Source organism: Zonotrichia leucophrys, chromosome 7 (genome assembly GCF_028769735.1).
Source record: "Zonotrichia leucophrys gambelii isolate GWCS_2022_RI chromosome 7, RI_Zleu_2.0, whole genome shotgun sequence".
Classification (NCBI taxonomy): Eukaryota; Metazoa; Chordata; class Aves; order Passeriformes; family Passerellidae; genus Zonotrichia; species Zonotrichia leucophrys.
In genome coordinates this window covers 30,156,604-30,171,446 of record NC_088177.1, presented here as the reverse complement: position 1 = coordinate 30,171,446, position 14,843 = coordinate 30,156,604, and the positions used below count along the sequence as shown (strand labels likewise).

Here is a 14,843-nt window from a genome sequence, read left to right as displayed (position 1 = left end):
GATGCTGGGGAGAGATGGGGAGCTGAGCTTGGGTTTGTGCTCCTTCCCTGTGGGCACATGGCCCACTGTTCACACAGGGGTTCCAAGCAGCACAAAGAAACAGAAACTGAGCAATTCCTTTTATACAGTTGTGTATTTTACAACCCATATACATATATGCCTGTATATACACACACATACATCCCTGCAGCAGGCCTGTGCCACCAGCACCTTAGAGCAGCTGGGATTCAGCCTCACTGTGCTGTGCCATCGTTCTCTGCAGGGCACTCTCCTCCTTGCTCCATCCTGGGGGGCCCCTTGGCCTGGCTCTCCCTCTGCACGCTGTGGAGGTGGACGGTGTGTGTGCTGGGGTCCTTTCCCACCCCCTGGCTAGGGTCAACAGCCCTGTGCTCAGGGTGATGCCGCTGGATGTGTTTGATGACCTGGAACTTCTGCTTGGCCTTGTAGGGGCAGTAGCGGCAGAAGAAGGGGTGCTCGTTGGTGTGGGTCAGGTAGTGGTGGCGCAGGCCAGCTGCCCAGCGGAAAGCGCGCCCGCAGGCGTTGCACACGTAGGGCTTCTCCTCGCTGTGCTTCTTCAGGTGGGTCTTGAGGAGAAAGCGAGTCTTGAAGGCCTTGCCACACTGCTCGCAGATGAAGGAACGGGCCTCCTGGTGCCGCGTCTCCTTGTGCACCCGCAGGGCGTCTGCGCGGTTGGTGCAGTACTCGCACTCATCGCACCGGTATGGCTTCAGGCCTGGGGCAACAGGGAAGGAAGGGGATGGCAGCGGGATGGGGGCACCGTGCTCTCCAGTGCATGGGTCTCACCATCCCTGTAACAAAGCATCAGTCCCCAGGGACTCCCCCCTACATCCCATTTTAGCAGGCACACCAAGATCCCCATTTCCAAGGCACCAAATAGTGCCACCCACACTTCCCCCCCACCTGAGAGCACTGCCCCCACCCCACTAACACAGGATAATGTGCTGCCCCCTAAATGTCCTCCTCTGTCTCTAGCTGGGCCACTGGCAGCAAAGAAGCATGGAGCAGCCCCAACACCCTCCCCAGTGCTCAACAGCTTGTCCTCAGTGGGCTGCACTCACCCGTGTGCTTTGTCATGTGGTACTTGAGCTGGTTCACCCACTTGCATTTGTAGCCGCAGTCAGGGCAGAGGTATTTCCTCTCCTCCTTGTGGATCCGCATGTGATACTGGGCAGGAGGATAGGGTCAGGATGAGACCATGGCCCTGGCCCTGGGGATGTGCAGGGCTTTGGGGTGGCAGTGAGAGGCTCAAAGACAGTTCTGACATCTCCAGCTGCATGGGGCAAGGAGGACTGTGTGCTTGCTTGGCAGGCTATGGGCAAGGGGGATCTACACCAGAGTCAGGATGAGATTCCTGTACTGCTGAGCTGCTCTGTCCCAGCCCATGGATGGCACAGGCTTTGTTCCCCAGTTTGATATGTGAGGCAGAGTCAAATTAAAAACCCAGCCCAACAGAGCTGAGCACATTGCACAGCCTGTCCCAGGTGGCCCCAGGAGACTCCAGCTCAGCCTGGCCATTAAAAAAGTCAATACTTCTTTTAGCAAAACCAGACTACTTCTCCCTCCATTACCCTACGCCTCCATCACCCACGCATTTCCTGTTCTAGAAAAGGCCCTTTACCATGCATCAGGATGCTAATCACCTACAGCAATGAGGGCAAGGGCACACTCTGCTTCCAAGAAAGCTGGAGGTTTCCCTGCACCCTGTCTAACTGGCACCACAGAGTATGCTGAAGCCAGCCAGCAGCCAAACTTGGCTTTCAATGGTGCAAGGCTGCACCCAGAGATGTCAGCAAGAAAAGAAGTGAACTTAGACTGCTGCCACCTTCTTGCTTTGTTAAAAGTCTCCCTTGCCCTTACACTCCAACAGCAGAGAAGAAATGTATTGTACTGACAATGACTTTTATCTGCTTGACTCCTATTTCTGTTCAGCATGAGCCACTGAACACTGAGGATGAAACCTCCCCTTAGGAACTTCTTCCCCAAATCCCTGTGGCTGGATGTCCCGCAAGCAATGCAAATGGAGTAGGATTCATTCCCAAGCAGAGCTCTTACCTTGAGACGTGACGGGTCAGCACAGGCATATTTACAGAGGTGGCACTTGTAGGGCTTCTCACCAGTGTGGATGCGGATGTGCCACGTGATCTTTTGTCTGTTCTTGGTGGTGTACTCACAGTCTGAGCACTTGTACACGCGGGTGCCCCCATGGCCCTTCATGTGCTGGTCAAACACAAGCTGGTGCCGGCAGGCAAAGTCACAGAAGGGGCAGTGCAGGGGTTTGTCCTGGGGGGCAGCTGGCTCGTGGCTCTCCATGTAATGCCGCACCAGCTGCTGCCGCTCCTTGGCTGCAAAGCTGCACAGCTCACAGCGGTGGCTGAAATGCTGCGTCTTGTGCTCCTCCAGTGCCTCCCGGGTGGCGAAGGTCTCCTTGCAGGTGCCGCACTCCAGGTGGGGGTGCTGCTTCTGCACGTGGCACTTGAGCGTGGCCTCACTGTGACACACGAAGTCACAGCGTGGGCAGCTGTAGGAAACTTTCTCCTCGTGCCGGCGCAGGACGTGCTGCTTGAGGGCCGTCTCAGAACTGAAGCGAGCCTCACAGCGGGAGCAGCCGAAGTTGAGCTCGCCGTGGTGGCAGCTGTTGACATGGCGGGTGATGTCATTCTGCAGGTAGCTGCTGTAGTCGCAGAGTGGGCAGAAATGGGTGGGCGTCTTCTCGTGCACGCGCAGGCGGTGGATGCGCAGCTTGGAGTTGGTGCCGAAGGTCTGGCTGCAGATGCCGCAGGCGATGCGCCCCACGCCGGTGTGCAGGGACTGGTGGGCCTCCAGGCGGTAGCGGCGCGTGGTGCTGAACTCGCAGTAGCGGCACTTGTGCGGCTTCACGCCCTCGTGCTTGATGCGGACGTGCTGCCGCAGGCACCGGGCCTGCTTGCAGGTGAACTCGCACTGGCGGCACTGCAGCTGCGGTCGCTTGCTGTAATGCTTGCGGTGCAGCCTGCGGTGCAGCCGCAGGGCTTTGGCCACCTTGGAGGTGAAGGGGCAGGAGGAGCAGCGAAACTCACCCAGGGTCACGCAGCCCCTCTTCTTGTGTGTCTTCATGGCCCTTTCCTGGTGGCAGGTGAAGGGGCAGGTGGGGCAGGAGAAACGCCTCCTCTTGGGCAGGGTGGCTTTTGGTGGGGCTGCATCCAGTGGGAGCTCACTGGTCTGGTCTTTCTCAACACTGAGTGCATCCCCCTCAGGGAGTTCAGTCCTTTGGGGTTCGTCCTCGGGATGCATGATGTGCTTTGCAGCACAATGGCTCTTGAGGGCCCGCCGGGAGCGGAAGGTTTCAGGGCACTGGGAGCACCAGAACTGCTCCAGGTTCCGGCAGCCATCCTCCACATGGGAGGTGATGGTGGTGACACGGGAGCACACAAAGGAGCAGGCATTGCAGTGCAGCTTCCCTCCCTCCAGTCTGTATTTCTCTGAGGGTTTCCCAGACTGGGAGGCACCAGTGGCTCCACCTGGCTCAGTCTCATCCCCTTGCTGGGGAGGCTCTTCTGCCACCTCTGTGCTGTCACCCAGCAGGGATTTCTCAGAGGCACGACAGCCTGATGTCTGTGCCCCAGCCAAAGGAATGCCGGCTGCTTGTGTTTTATCAGATAGCAGTTCAGCTTCCCAAGGGCTCTCAGCATGCCCAGAGTCTTCTGAGCCTCCCTTCTCACTCCCTGCTGCTTCTGTACCATTATCACCAGGCTGGTCAGCAGGTTGGCACAGTCCAGGTGCCTCCTGACTGGTTGGTTTGAGGACCTTGTTATTCTTCAGGAGAACTGGGCACTTCTTTAGGAGGTGGGTGTTGAGTCCCCTCTGCTGCTTAAAGCTGGCGCCACACTCACGGCACACGAGGGGGGCCCGGCGGCTCTGGCAGCTGGCTTTGGAGTGCAGGGACATGGATTTCTCCTTCCGTGTGATGTACGAGCACTTCTCACACTTAAAGACCTGGCTCTCCGACTGCACCACCAGCATCTGCACCCTGCCCTCCAGCACCAGTGTCTCTGCCTGCTCTTTGTCCTGCTTCCGCAGAGCCTTCAGCACTGACTCGGAGCCGCCCCTGGCATTGTCACCGGAGGTGGGCGCATCCTCTGGGACAGGCAGGTGGCCCTGTTCAGGTGTCTTCAGCATGCTAAGCCAGGCCTCTGGCAGCTTGGCTTGGCTGGTCTCTCTCTCCTCAGTGTCTGCCATGACCTTGTGGTCTGAGCATGACCCCTCAAGGTGGCCCATGTCCTCCTTTAGGGTGTCTTTTCCCTGGTTGTCTCCTGCCGCTGCACTGACCTTCACCACCTTGTCTTCCTGTACATCTACCTCTTCCTCAAAGTCTGGGATCTCTTCCAGTGTATTGCCACTGTCCTCCAAGCCAAGGCCACCCTGGGAGCCCAGCATCTCATAGGCTGCAGGAGGCTCCTTGCAGGACAGCATTTCCATGCTCTCTGGCTGGGTCACACAGGCTTCTCCAGTCAAGTTCTCCAGGAGAGGGTCAGACGAGACATTCAGTGCCTCCAAGTGCAAGGTGCAGCTCTCTGCCACATCTTCAGAAACAGCGATCTCAGTAGAGCCTGTGGCAGCATTTCCCTGCATGCAGTCATCTTCCAGGGCATTGCCAGCAATAGGACAGCTCCGCTCCCCCTCGCCTCTCTCTGCCTCGCTGCTGCTCTCTGGTGGAGCGGCATCCTGCTCAAGGAGGGGCACCATGAACACTTGCTGGTAGCCCTCTTCTGCCTGGGACTCCACCTGGGATGGCTTCTCCTTCATCCACGGCTCCTTGCCAGTGAGGGGGGAACTGGCATCCATGTGCAGGGCTGCACCAACCTCACAGCCGAAGAGTGCCTCAGATGAGCTGATCTCCAGCTCCTTGCTGGCATAATTTTCCAGCCAGTCCTTGTCACCAGGAACGTAGCCATGAATCTTGCGCTTATGGAAGAAGAGGCTGGTGTTACTGAAGGTGCAGTATGAACAGAGGGCACAGCGAAACTCCTTCTGCTTGGTGTGCTTGCAGTTCTCATGGTTCAGCAGCGCCTGCTTGTACTTGGTCTGGTAGGTGCAGTACTGGCACTGGAAGACAGGAACCTGGTAGTTCTGCGAGTGCTTGGCCTGCATGTGCTTCTGCAGCTCGTACTTGCGCTTGCAGGCGAAGCCGCACACCTCGCAGATCAGGCTTTTGCCCTGGTGCCGCAGCTTGTGGCTGCTCAGCTGGTCAGCACGGTGACAGCGGTACGAGCACTGGTTACACTGGTACCTGCAGGGACAAGCACAATCCGTCAGGCAGCACGAGGAATTGGGGCAGGCTGAGCTTCATCAGGTATGCTGAGCTCTCCTTCCCATCCCAGACAAACAGGGAAGGAGCACTGTTTGGTTTGCTGGATCTGACCTTTGCCATCCAGACAGATCTGACCACAGGCAATTCCTCCCTGCTGCAGTCCCTGGCACAGCTGGTGCTTTACACCGCCAGCCTGGGACTGGAGATAGGTTCCCTGAGTATTCTATACAGTGACCATATCAGAAATGCACACTCTCACATGTGCATGCCAACAGCACTTCCAGCATCCCTGGAGGCAGACTAGACCCAAAGGAGGTGATAATTTGGCAGTCCTGAACAGGCCTTGACCCACAAACATCAGCAGAGCAATGAACCCAAGCTCAGAGTTCCATCTCTGAGGTAATACACCTCCTTGGCAGCACAGAGACACCAAAAACAGCTTTGCCTCCACACCACCATGCTGTAAGTTCAAAAACTAAATTTCTTATGTACCAGAAAGGGCAGGACAGGCATGAGAAAGTCTGGCACACAGTGTAGCCAGAAGCAGACCCCTGGAGCAGGATTTGGGGAGCTCTGACCATGCTGCCAGGCCAGTAGAGCAGGGGTCTTACCGGAGATCTCCCGTGTGCTTGCGCATGTGGACGTTCAGGTAGTGCTTCCACTTGGTGATGTATCCACACTCAGTGCACATGAAGTTCTTGTCGTTGGAGTGGGTCAGCATGTGCTTGGACAGGTAGCTCACATCCCGGCACGTGAAGTCGCAGAGCTCACACTTGTGAGGTTTCTCTCCTACATGCAACACATAAATGCCTTCAGCATCACAGCCAGATAAAGCAACATGGCAGGGAAACCGCTCAGCAGGGAGCATGCAACAACTTCAGGCAAGTGATCCTGAGCTGGCAAAGCTGGTGGTTTCACCCAGGAACCCTGACCCAGCCCTCCCTGCCCACCCAGAGGCAGGACAAGACACCTTCCCCATCCCAGCTCAGCTTTTGGGACCCCTACAGGGGACACCCACCAGTGTGCAACAGCATGTGCCGGATGAGCACCCGCTTGTGCGCTGTGGCGAAGGCACACTCAGTGCACTTGTGGATCTTCTCATTGGCGTGCATCTTGCCCACATGGTCGTGAAACTCCACAGGGTTGAAAGTGGCATAGGGGCAGAAACTGCACTGCAGCTGCTCACTGCCCGGGTGGCCCTGCTTCTTGTGCTTGCGGAAGACGTGCTTGTTGGAGCAGATGAAGTCACACTGCTGGCAGTGGAAGGCGTAGTGGGTTTTCCGGTGAGCCTCCATGGCCTCAGCCGTGCCGAAGAGCAGCGAGCAGGCGTGGTACTTGCACTCCACCGCCTTGATGCCATGAGCATCCTTGAGGTGACGGACAAACTCCTTACGGTCCTCTGCACAGTAGCTGCAGTCCCCGTGGAAGCAGCTCAGCCTCTTGGGTTCAGCTTTGTGAGTCTTCAAGTGCTCCTTGAGGGCCTGGCTGAGCCGAAACTTCTCCTCACAGACGGGGCAGGAGTAAACATCGGAGTAGAAGTTGGAGATGTCCTCGTGCATGCTGGCCATGTGGCGGTTGAGAGCATTCTTCTCCACTGAGCTGTAGTGGCAGAGTGGGCAGCGATGAGCCTTCTCGCCTGTCTCCCGCATCATGTGGATTTTCAGCTTGCTTTTGCTGGTGAAGTACTTGTGGCAGTTGGGGCACTGCAGGCTGGGGTCAGGGAAGTGCAGGTGGAGGTGCTCTACCAGGTGGGTCCGCTTTTTGAAGCACCGCTTGCATTCGGGGCACATGTGGGTTTTGTAGAGGTACTCGGAGCCTTCTGCAACATCCCCTGGGGGAACAAAGGAGGGGGAGCAGTTAATAGGGAAAAGATGGAGAGCACAGGCAGATGTTCTGTCCCTGATCCAGTTGTGCCAGGATGAGGGTTTATACACATGTGCAGTCACGCAGCCACCACCTACTCAGAAGGACTGTCCCCACCCCAGGCTGCCAGCACACTTCAGGTGAGCTCTTTCCAACTCACAGTGGCAAAGCAAAGCCTACATCAGGCCTGCTTATGTGCCCCTGGTTCCCAAAGCCAGGCAGACCTTTGCCTAAACCTGGCAGCACGCATGAACAAGAAAAGAAGAGACATATTTGCTTGGGCACAGGTTGGGGGAACAAGTGCACTAGTACATGCAGGAGATGTGAGGTCACCCATCAACCTAGGCCACATTTCCCTGCCCGCCCTGAGGATGTGGTGCTTGTTCACAAAGCCTGAGCAGCTCCTGGCAAGGCCCTGCATCCTACCTTTGAAGTGCTGTGCCTGTGGCACTTCAACTTTTTTGGGAGCTGCCTTCCCATCCTCTTTGGCCTCGGCTTCACAGAGGCTCTCACCATCCTCCTCTGGTGATTCATCCCCACTGCTGTCTGAGTCCTCTTCTCCAGCTGATGCTTTCTGTCCCTTCAAGGAGCTGTCCCCAGTACCTGCAGGCTTTGCTGGCCTTGCTTCTGCTGTGCTGGCTTTCCAGCCAGGGTGGCAATCACCTGGCTCCTCCTGTCCATCTGATGCTGCTTCAGTGGGGAAAGATGAAGATCATCATGTTCCATGCAAGAGGAAGCCACCCTCACACACCCACACACATGCAGAAAAACCACCTGGCTAAGACGGAGGGCACAAACTGTGCTGCAGGGAGGCACAAATGCAAGGTTCCCAGCCCTCCACTCCTCCAGCTGTAACTGGGATGCACAGACACAGCCAGCCTCTGCAGCACCCACAGGCCCCAGCCCCCCACCCAGCCATACCTGATGGCAGGATGCAGCACTTGTCAAGGTTGTGAGGGCCACCTGTTGTGGGCATCTCAGAAGGGGACTCTGTGGCGTGACCCTTCCTGTGCTGCCAGAAGAGCTTGGCATTGGCTGTGATGAAGTCGCAGTGGGAGCAGTGGAAGGGGAAGTGTGTCCGGTGGTGCTGCTCCATGGCCTGGCGGCTGGGGAAGAGCAGCGGGCAGGCGCGGCAGGCGCAGGACACGGGGGAGGCCCCATGCAGGTGGCGCAAGTGAGCGCGCAGTTCCTTGCGGTCCTCTGTGGTGAAGTGGCAGCCCCGCTCGGGACAGGGCAGGGCTCCCGACGGGGCACGGTGCGTCTTGAAGTGCTCCTTGAGTTGGCCAGGCTGCAAAAACGCCTCCTGGCAGACGGGGCACAGCAGGCACTCGAGAGCAGAGCCCTCCTGTGTGCTGGCTCCGGGCAGCTCTGTGCCCCTCGGATCACTCTGGCTCTCACTGGCAGAAGCCAACAGCGCCCCTGGGAGTTCCAGGTGCTCTTGGGGGGGTAGCAGCAGGCACCGGTGCTGGGACAGCAGAGAGGCCTCTGAGAAGCTCTGGCCACATCTCTCGCAGAAGTACAGCTCCACCACTTTGACCAGAACCTCTGCAGAGAGCAAGGGATGAGCGTTAGAAGGAGTTTTTTCCAGGCCCAGAGCTTGGGACTGGCGGTTCAGTTCCAGCTCTGGACAAGGAGACCATATCCCTCTTGCCACAAATTACATTTTGGGAACCAGATCTCCCATAAGAGGGTAAATACCACCACCCAGGTGGCCACAATAACCAGTTCTGTCCTTTTGCACCTTTGAAGCATGCAGAGATGAGAGGCTGGCTTGGCCCCATTCCTGTTAGGATGTCCAGTGCCCACACTGGGCCCATGTGGGAAGCATGCTGGGGGGTAGCAGTTTAGCAGTTCAGGTGGAGATATCTGCCTGGTCCCTACTGACAGCCTGGAGCAACCCCCTCATGCAGCATGCAGCTCCCACAGCCACTCTCCCCATCCACACACCAGCTAGTGCCAGGTCTGTGCCCAATGGTGGCACCAGACTCATGATGCAGGGTCAGAGATCTGAGGGCACCTGGGACAGGGATCCTGGCCAGACCTCTCTAGCTCTGCTGACAGCAGTGGGGCCCATTCTGCACTCCCTGCACCCCATACCTGTGGCACTGGCCGTGTTGCTCAGTGTCACATTGCCAGCCACTGCCTCGATGAATATTTCCACATTGCTTCCTTCAGCGTGAGCCCCTTCCCCAGGCATCGATGCCTCTGCCAGCAGCAACTCCTGGCTGGCAGCCAGCGGGGGTGTCCCGGCCAGACCGGCGCTGGCCACACCAGGGCTTCCCACGGCTCCCACCTCTCCCGGTGTGGGCAGGAGCAGCTCCGAGCACAGGGTCTCCATCGCCCTGCTGGCAGCCTCTGATACAGTCACTGCTGCGCTCATTGCCGCCGGGCACTGCCTTGGCGCTGGGCTGGATGACCTCTCAACCTGAAACAGAAGAAAGCACTTCAAATGAGGGACATCCCAGGGCCCAAGAGGATTTTGGGGAGCAGCCAGTCTCGAGGCAGGGTATTTCAATGTTGGGTGCCCCAAGCAGGCTGCTGGCAAGCCCTCTGTCACAGGGTAGACAGAGTGCAAGGACACCTGTACGTTCTGCCCGAGCCCAACACACAGGGCTTGCTCCCTGGCTCCAGCTGGGCCGGCCCCCGAGCCCACCCTCAGCGCCATGCCCAGCCTGCAGCCCGCAGGTGCCCCACGAGTCCCGCCGGGCCAGGCTCCCCCCAGCCCCTCGTCTGTCACCCCGGGCTGTCCCCGGCACCCCCAGCCCTTCACCCCGGGCTGTTCCCGGCCCTCCCAGCCCCTCAGTCCTCACCGCGAGCTGTCCGCGGGTGCCCCCAGCCTCTGGCCCCTTATCCGGGGCTGTCACCGAAGTGCCCTCAGCCCGGGCTGTCCCCGCCGCCCCGGGCCCCCCTGCTCCGGCACATCTTGGTGGTGGTGCCGGCCGGCGGAGCGCCGCCCTTTGTGCCTGTCGCGCAGCCGCTCTGCCCGGCCCGGCCGGCCCCGCTGTATGGTGCGGCCGGAAGCGGCGCGGGCGGGAGCGGAAGCGGCGCGGTGCAGGTGAGCGATGGCGGCACCGGCTGCAGCGGGGGCGAGCGCGGCGGGGAATCCTCCGCGGAGTGGCCGCGGCCGGGCCTCTGCTGCGGGGAAGGCCGGTGTGGATCCGGGTCCTTTGCAGGGGAGGGTGGGGCTCTTGCAGGGGGAGGCTGCGGGACCCTGCCCAAAGTGCCCGGCTAAGGAGGGTAAGGAGGAAGGTCACACCTTATTCTAGTGGAGGTGGGATTCTGTACCTGAGAGAGCAGAGCGCGTCTGTGTGTCTGGCGGGGAAGGCTCCCCCTCGATCCCAGCACATGACAGGCCTGCGGAGGGTGGTGGAGAAGCTTCAGGCCCCCGCAGCATGTGGCTGTAACCTAGACATGGAGGTGTGCCCTCTACCACCGTCGTGTGCCGGTTCTCAGCAGCCGAGACCCGGATCTTGGCTCAGCTGGGGATGTGCTTCAGCTTTTTCAAACGATAAACCTTAAATAATTGCAGTGCTCATGATTTCTGGCTGTTCAAATAATAAAACCCTGTAAAACTCTGGCCTTGTTGTCTTGACTGAAGAAGCTACAGATGCTCCTGTGCTTCTTCAAGAGCCTCCTGGCCCCCTCCTGCTTGGCTCCCCCAGTGGCCTGCAGAGAGGGAGAAGGTTTCTAGAACCAGCAGGAACACTTAGTAATAAGCACAGATATGGGAAATCCAAACACGCCAGGCATCCCTTCACCTTGAGACCTGGCCAGGATAAAGGGCAGGGAACTGTGGGTGATCTGTTGCATTTCTTGCTACCATTCAGTCTTTCCTCACAGGTTATTGCTGGAGTAAAAAAACAATGCTGTGGAAAGGAGCTGCCTGACCTCCCACAATGCCCCTTTCTGACTTTGTCTTAGCACTGAAGGACAACCCATATTTTGGGGCTGGGTTTGGCCTTGTCGGGGTGGGCACATTCCTGGCAGCAGCCCGTAAGGGGGCCCAGTTTGGGCTGGTGGCTTTCAGGCGCCACTATATGATCACCTTGGAGGTGCCCTGCAAGGATAAGAGCTACCAATGGCTGCTGAACTGGGTCTCCCACCACGCCAAGCACACGCAGCACCTCAGTGTTGAGACATCATACCTGCAGCATGAAAGCGGACGTGTCAGCACCAAGTTCGACTTTATCCCCAGCCTCGGGAATCATTTCATCTGGTAAGGGAGGGTAGGGGAAAGCAGTTTGGGGATTGAGCCTCACTTTTGCAAGTTGGGGGGCCTGTAGAGACAGTGGAGAGGGTCCTCCTTCCTCTCTGGGTCTGGGTTAGGGCAGGGGATCAAGAGTAACAAGAGCAGCCTGTACTCAGCAGTGTGAAATGATTTCCTTACATGAGATGAGTGTTCTTGGTGCATGAGCCAGGTGAGGCGCAGCTGAGGGTGCTGGATCACTGCACACACTTGTCTCCCTGCCCAGGTACCGCAGGAAGTGGATTCGCATCGAGCGCAGCCGGGAGACGCAGATGCTAGACCTGAACACGGGGACCCCCTGGGAGTCCGTCACCTTCACTGCACTGGGCACCGACCGGGAGATCTTCTTCAACATCCTTCAGGAAGGTCTGTAGGGGAACTGCGGTCCTGCTGGGAACAGCCTGCTCCCTGGAGATGCCCAGGGCTGCATGGGAGATGCTGTTCCCTGGCAGCTGTCCCCTGTGCCTCTCTCTGCAGCCCGGGAGCTGGCGCTGCAGCAGCAGGAGGGGAAGACCATCATGTACACGGCCATGGGAGCAGAGTGGCGCCAGTTCGGCTTCCCCCGCCGCCGCCGGCCCCTCAGCTCCGTGGTGCTGGAGGAAGGTGTGTCAGAGAAGCTGGTTCAGGACGTGAAGGAGTTCATCAACAACTCCAAGTGGTACCATGAAAGAGGCAAGGCTCTGGTGTGGTGTGCTCTGTATGGGGTGGGGCAGGATGTTCATGGTCCTCTCTGGAATTGGCTGTGGAGAGATTTTTCCCTGCTGCTTATATTTCCCAGGTGTATCCTCTCTGTGTGCTCAGCACAGCACCACAGCTTGGAGGGAGGGAGCACAGAGCAATCCAGGTGGTTACCCTAAAAGAACACTGTTTTCTTAGGGATCCCCTATCGAAGAGGCTACCTGCTGTATGGTCCTCCTGGATGTGGGAAAAGCAGCTTCATGTGAGTATTGTCAGCGCCCTGCTCTGAGCCACAGCAGTCTTGGATGAGAGGGTGTGGATGAGTTTGGGTTTGGAATACTGGAGTGGGCTGTGCCTTATGCGTGGTGCCGATTGTAAGCATTTGCATTGCTGGCACTGTGACAGGTGAGGGTGACAAGCCCTTTGTGCCCTTGCTTTCCACAGTGCTGCTTGGTATGGGTGGGCTGAACAGGGTCTTCTGCCCGCTCCTTAGATCTGATCCTTGCTGGGAAGAGACTCCTCTGCCCTCTCCCTTATTGCTAAGGGGAGAAATGTGATTTTTCCTTGACTGTGGGCTTCCCCACTGTGATTTGTCCTTGTGGTTTGTGTCCTTTCCAGCACAGCCCTGGCTGGGGAACTGGAGTACAGTATCTGCCTGCTGAGCCTCAGTGACCACAGCCTCTCTGATGACCGGCTCAATCACCTCCTGAGTGTAGCACCACAGCAGAGCATCATCCTGCTGGAGGATGTGGACGCTGCCTTCGTCAGCCGGGATCTTGCTGCTGAGAGTGAGCACTGCCCCTGTTCCTGGGCCAGCAGCAGGAGGGAGGTTCTGTGGCTGTACTGAAAAATGTTTGGACTCTAGGCTGCTCAACTGCTCCAGCAGAAACCAGGAGTGGGGGAGCCTCTCAGGGCCCAAACTGGAACTTGTCCAGTTTTGGCTAGACTGTAAAAGGGAATTTGGATCCTTTATCCTCCGGCAAAGGTCCTTCTCTTCCCCAGCTCCTTGCAGGATGAGGGAGAAGGTGGCTTTCCTTCTCTTTTTCTTTGTGTTCCCATGGGTGTTTGTGGGCAGGGGAGGTGAATGTGCTGCCAGCCAGCCAGAGGGTCAGCCTCCAAGCAAGGAGTGAGTGGGGAGCTTGGCATAAGCCTCAGGTGATAGGAAGGTGGCCCTGAGGCTGTGCAGGGTTAGTGGCCAACAGCTACAATGTCAGACACCTCTGTTCCCAGACCCAGCTGTGTACCAAGGCATGGGGCGCCTGACCTTCAGCGGTCTCCTCAATGCGCTGGATGGTGTGGCCTCCACAGAAGCCAGGATTGTCTTCATGACCACCAACTACGTGGACAGGTCAGAGCTGCCCCCGGGAGGGAGTGGGGTGGGTAGCACAGGAAAACCTTGCTCCCTTTTCCTGGGCTTTATTTATTGAATCCTCCAGCATGAAGAGTGGGGGTTCAGATTTCCCACATCCTCCCTTGGGATGCAAATCCTTTGCTGATCAGGCTCCCTTTTGCTGGAGCCTCAGATGCCTACTTGGTGTTTAGAACATGGTTGTATCCTTCAGGAGTGGTACCACCTTCCTGCCTGTGGGGAGCTGCAAGTTTTGGGGTTGTGTCCACGCTGTGAGTGAAACACTGGCCTAATGTGCAGCCCACTGGGTTGGTGGGATACAGCCTGGGCTCATGGTGCCTGGACAGCTGCTGTGCTGTGGCAGACTTGATTCACTACAGACCAAGCTGGTCCAGGGGTTTGTTCAGAGGTCGCTCATGGAACAGAGATGGGGAGAACTGTTTCCCAGCTCAAAAGCTGCTTTCTTTTCATCCTTTGCAGTCAGTCCTTCCCCAGCTCTCTCCTTTCTTTTTGGGTTGATTTCTCCCCTCAATTTCCCCAGGGATGAACCTGTTTGCCCCCTTCACCATCTCACAGTGCATGGCACTTTGCAGAAAGGACAGGGGCTGTGCTGTTGTCAATAGGGGCTTCCACCAGGGCCCACCCTAAACAGATGCTTTGATCAGGTTTTCCAGCACCACCCTTTGTCTCTTGGCAGGCTGGACCCAGCCCTGGTGCGTCCTGGCCGCGTGGATGTGAAGCAGTACGTGGGCCATTGCTCCCGCTGGCAGCTCACCCGCATGTTCCAGCGCTTCTACCCCGAGCAGCCCGCGGCTGCAGCCCAGCGCTTCGCGGAGCAGGCGCTGGCAGTCTCCAAACAGATCAGCGCTGCCCAGGTGCAAGGCCACTTCATGCTTTACAAGACAGACCCTGAAGGAGCCATTTCAAACATAAGCTCCAGCCTGCTGTGATCAGGGGCAGCTTTCCCTTGTGACACTGAGATGACTGGACAAAGATTTGACGATCATGCCATGAAGCCACCCACCTGCACAGGCCAGGTCTCTGTTCACCTCTACCTCTCCTATGCCTTGGTTTGGGAGAGTCAGAGCTGCCAGCCTCACTGCAAGGGAGGGAATCTGGCTCTTGCTGCTCCCCAGACTTGGGTGCTACTGCAGCAGCCCTGCTCACCAGTGTGTGCCTCATGTTGGGATTGCTATAAGCTACCAAGGCTCCTGGTGTGAATCCCCTTCCTTGTGGGTCAGCCTGGAGGTGCCCCAGAAGGGCATTTCCTTTGGGCAGAACATTGGGGTTCTTCTACACTGCTAAAAGTGTCTGGTTTTTTTAAAGGACAGTGGTCTCACTGGTCTGTGAATATCCTCTGTGAAGTGCACAACACATCTCTTGTCTCTCTGGTTCATTTT

At 57.7% G+C, this 14,843-nt stretch overlaps 2 protein-coding genes across 4 annotated transcripts; one reads left to right on the top strand and one right to left on the bottom strand.

Moving 5' to 3' along the window:
- Positions 1–120: 120 nt before the first annotated feature.
- Positions 121–10,215, bottom strand: ZNF142 (zinc finger protein 142). 2 transcript variants are annotated; one of them, XM_064717899.1, is made up of 9 exons: positions 9,982–10,215; positions 9,269–9,596; positions 8,093–8,716; positions 7,598–7,861; positions 6,327–7,139; positions 5,920–6,097; positions 2,074–5,287; positions 1,080–1,185; positions 121–733 (listed from the first exon to the last, which is right to left on the bottom strand). In XM_064717899.1, exons 2-9 carry the CDS (start codon positions 9,549–9,551, stop codon positions 234–236), a joined length of 5,982 nt encoding a protein of 1,993 aa, XP_064573969.1. In that variant the 5' UTR covers positions 9,552–9,596; positions 9,982–10,215; the 3' UTR covers positions 121–233. The 2 variants fall into 2 exon arrangements, with proteins under 2 accessions (XP_064573969.1, XP_064573970.1); XM_064717900.1 differs by having other exon boundaries at positions 7,598–7,858.
- Positions 10,148–14,819, top strand: LOC135450107 (mitochondrial chaperone BCS1). 2 transcript variants are annotated; one of them, XM_064717906.1, is made up of 8 exons: positions 10,148–10,226; positions 11,012–11,387; positions 11,644–11,783; positions 11,895–12,089; positions 12,294–12,357; positions 12,714–12,883; positions 13,326–13,443; positions 14,141–14,819. In XM_064717906.1, exons 2-8 carry the CDS (start codon positions 11,068–11,070, stop codon positions 14,391–14,393), a joined length of 1,260 nt encoding a protein of 419 aa, XP_064573976.1. In that variant the 5' UTR covers positions 10,148–10,226; positions 11,012–11,067; the 3' UTR covers positions 14,394–14,819. The 2 variants fall into 2 exon arrangements, with proteins under 2 accessions (XP_064573976.1, XP_064573977.1); XM_064717907.1 differs by lacking the exon at positions 10,148–10,226 and adding an exon at positions 10,233–10,321.
- Positions 14,820–14,843: the final 24 nt, after the last annotated feature.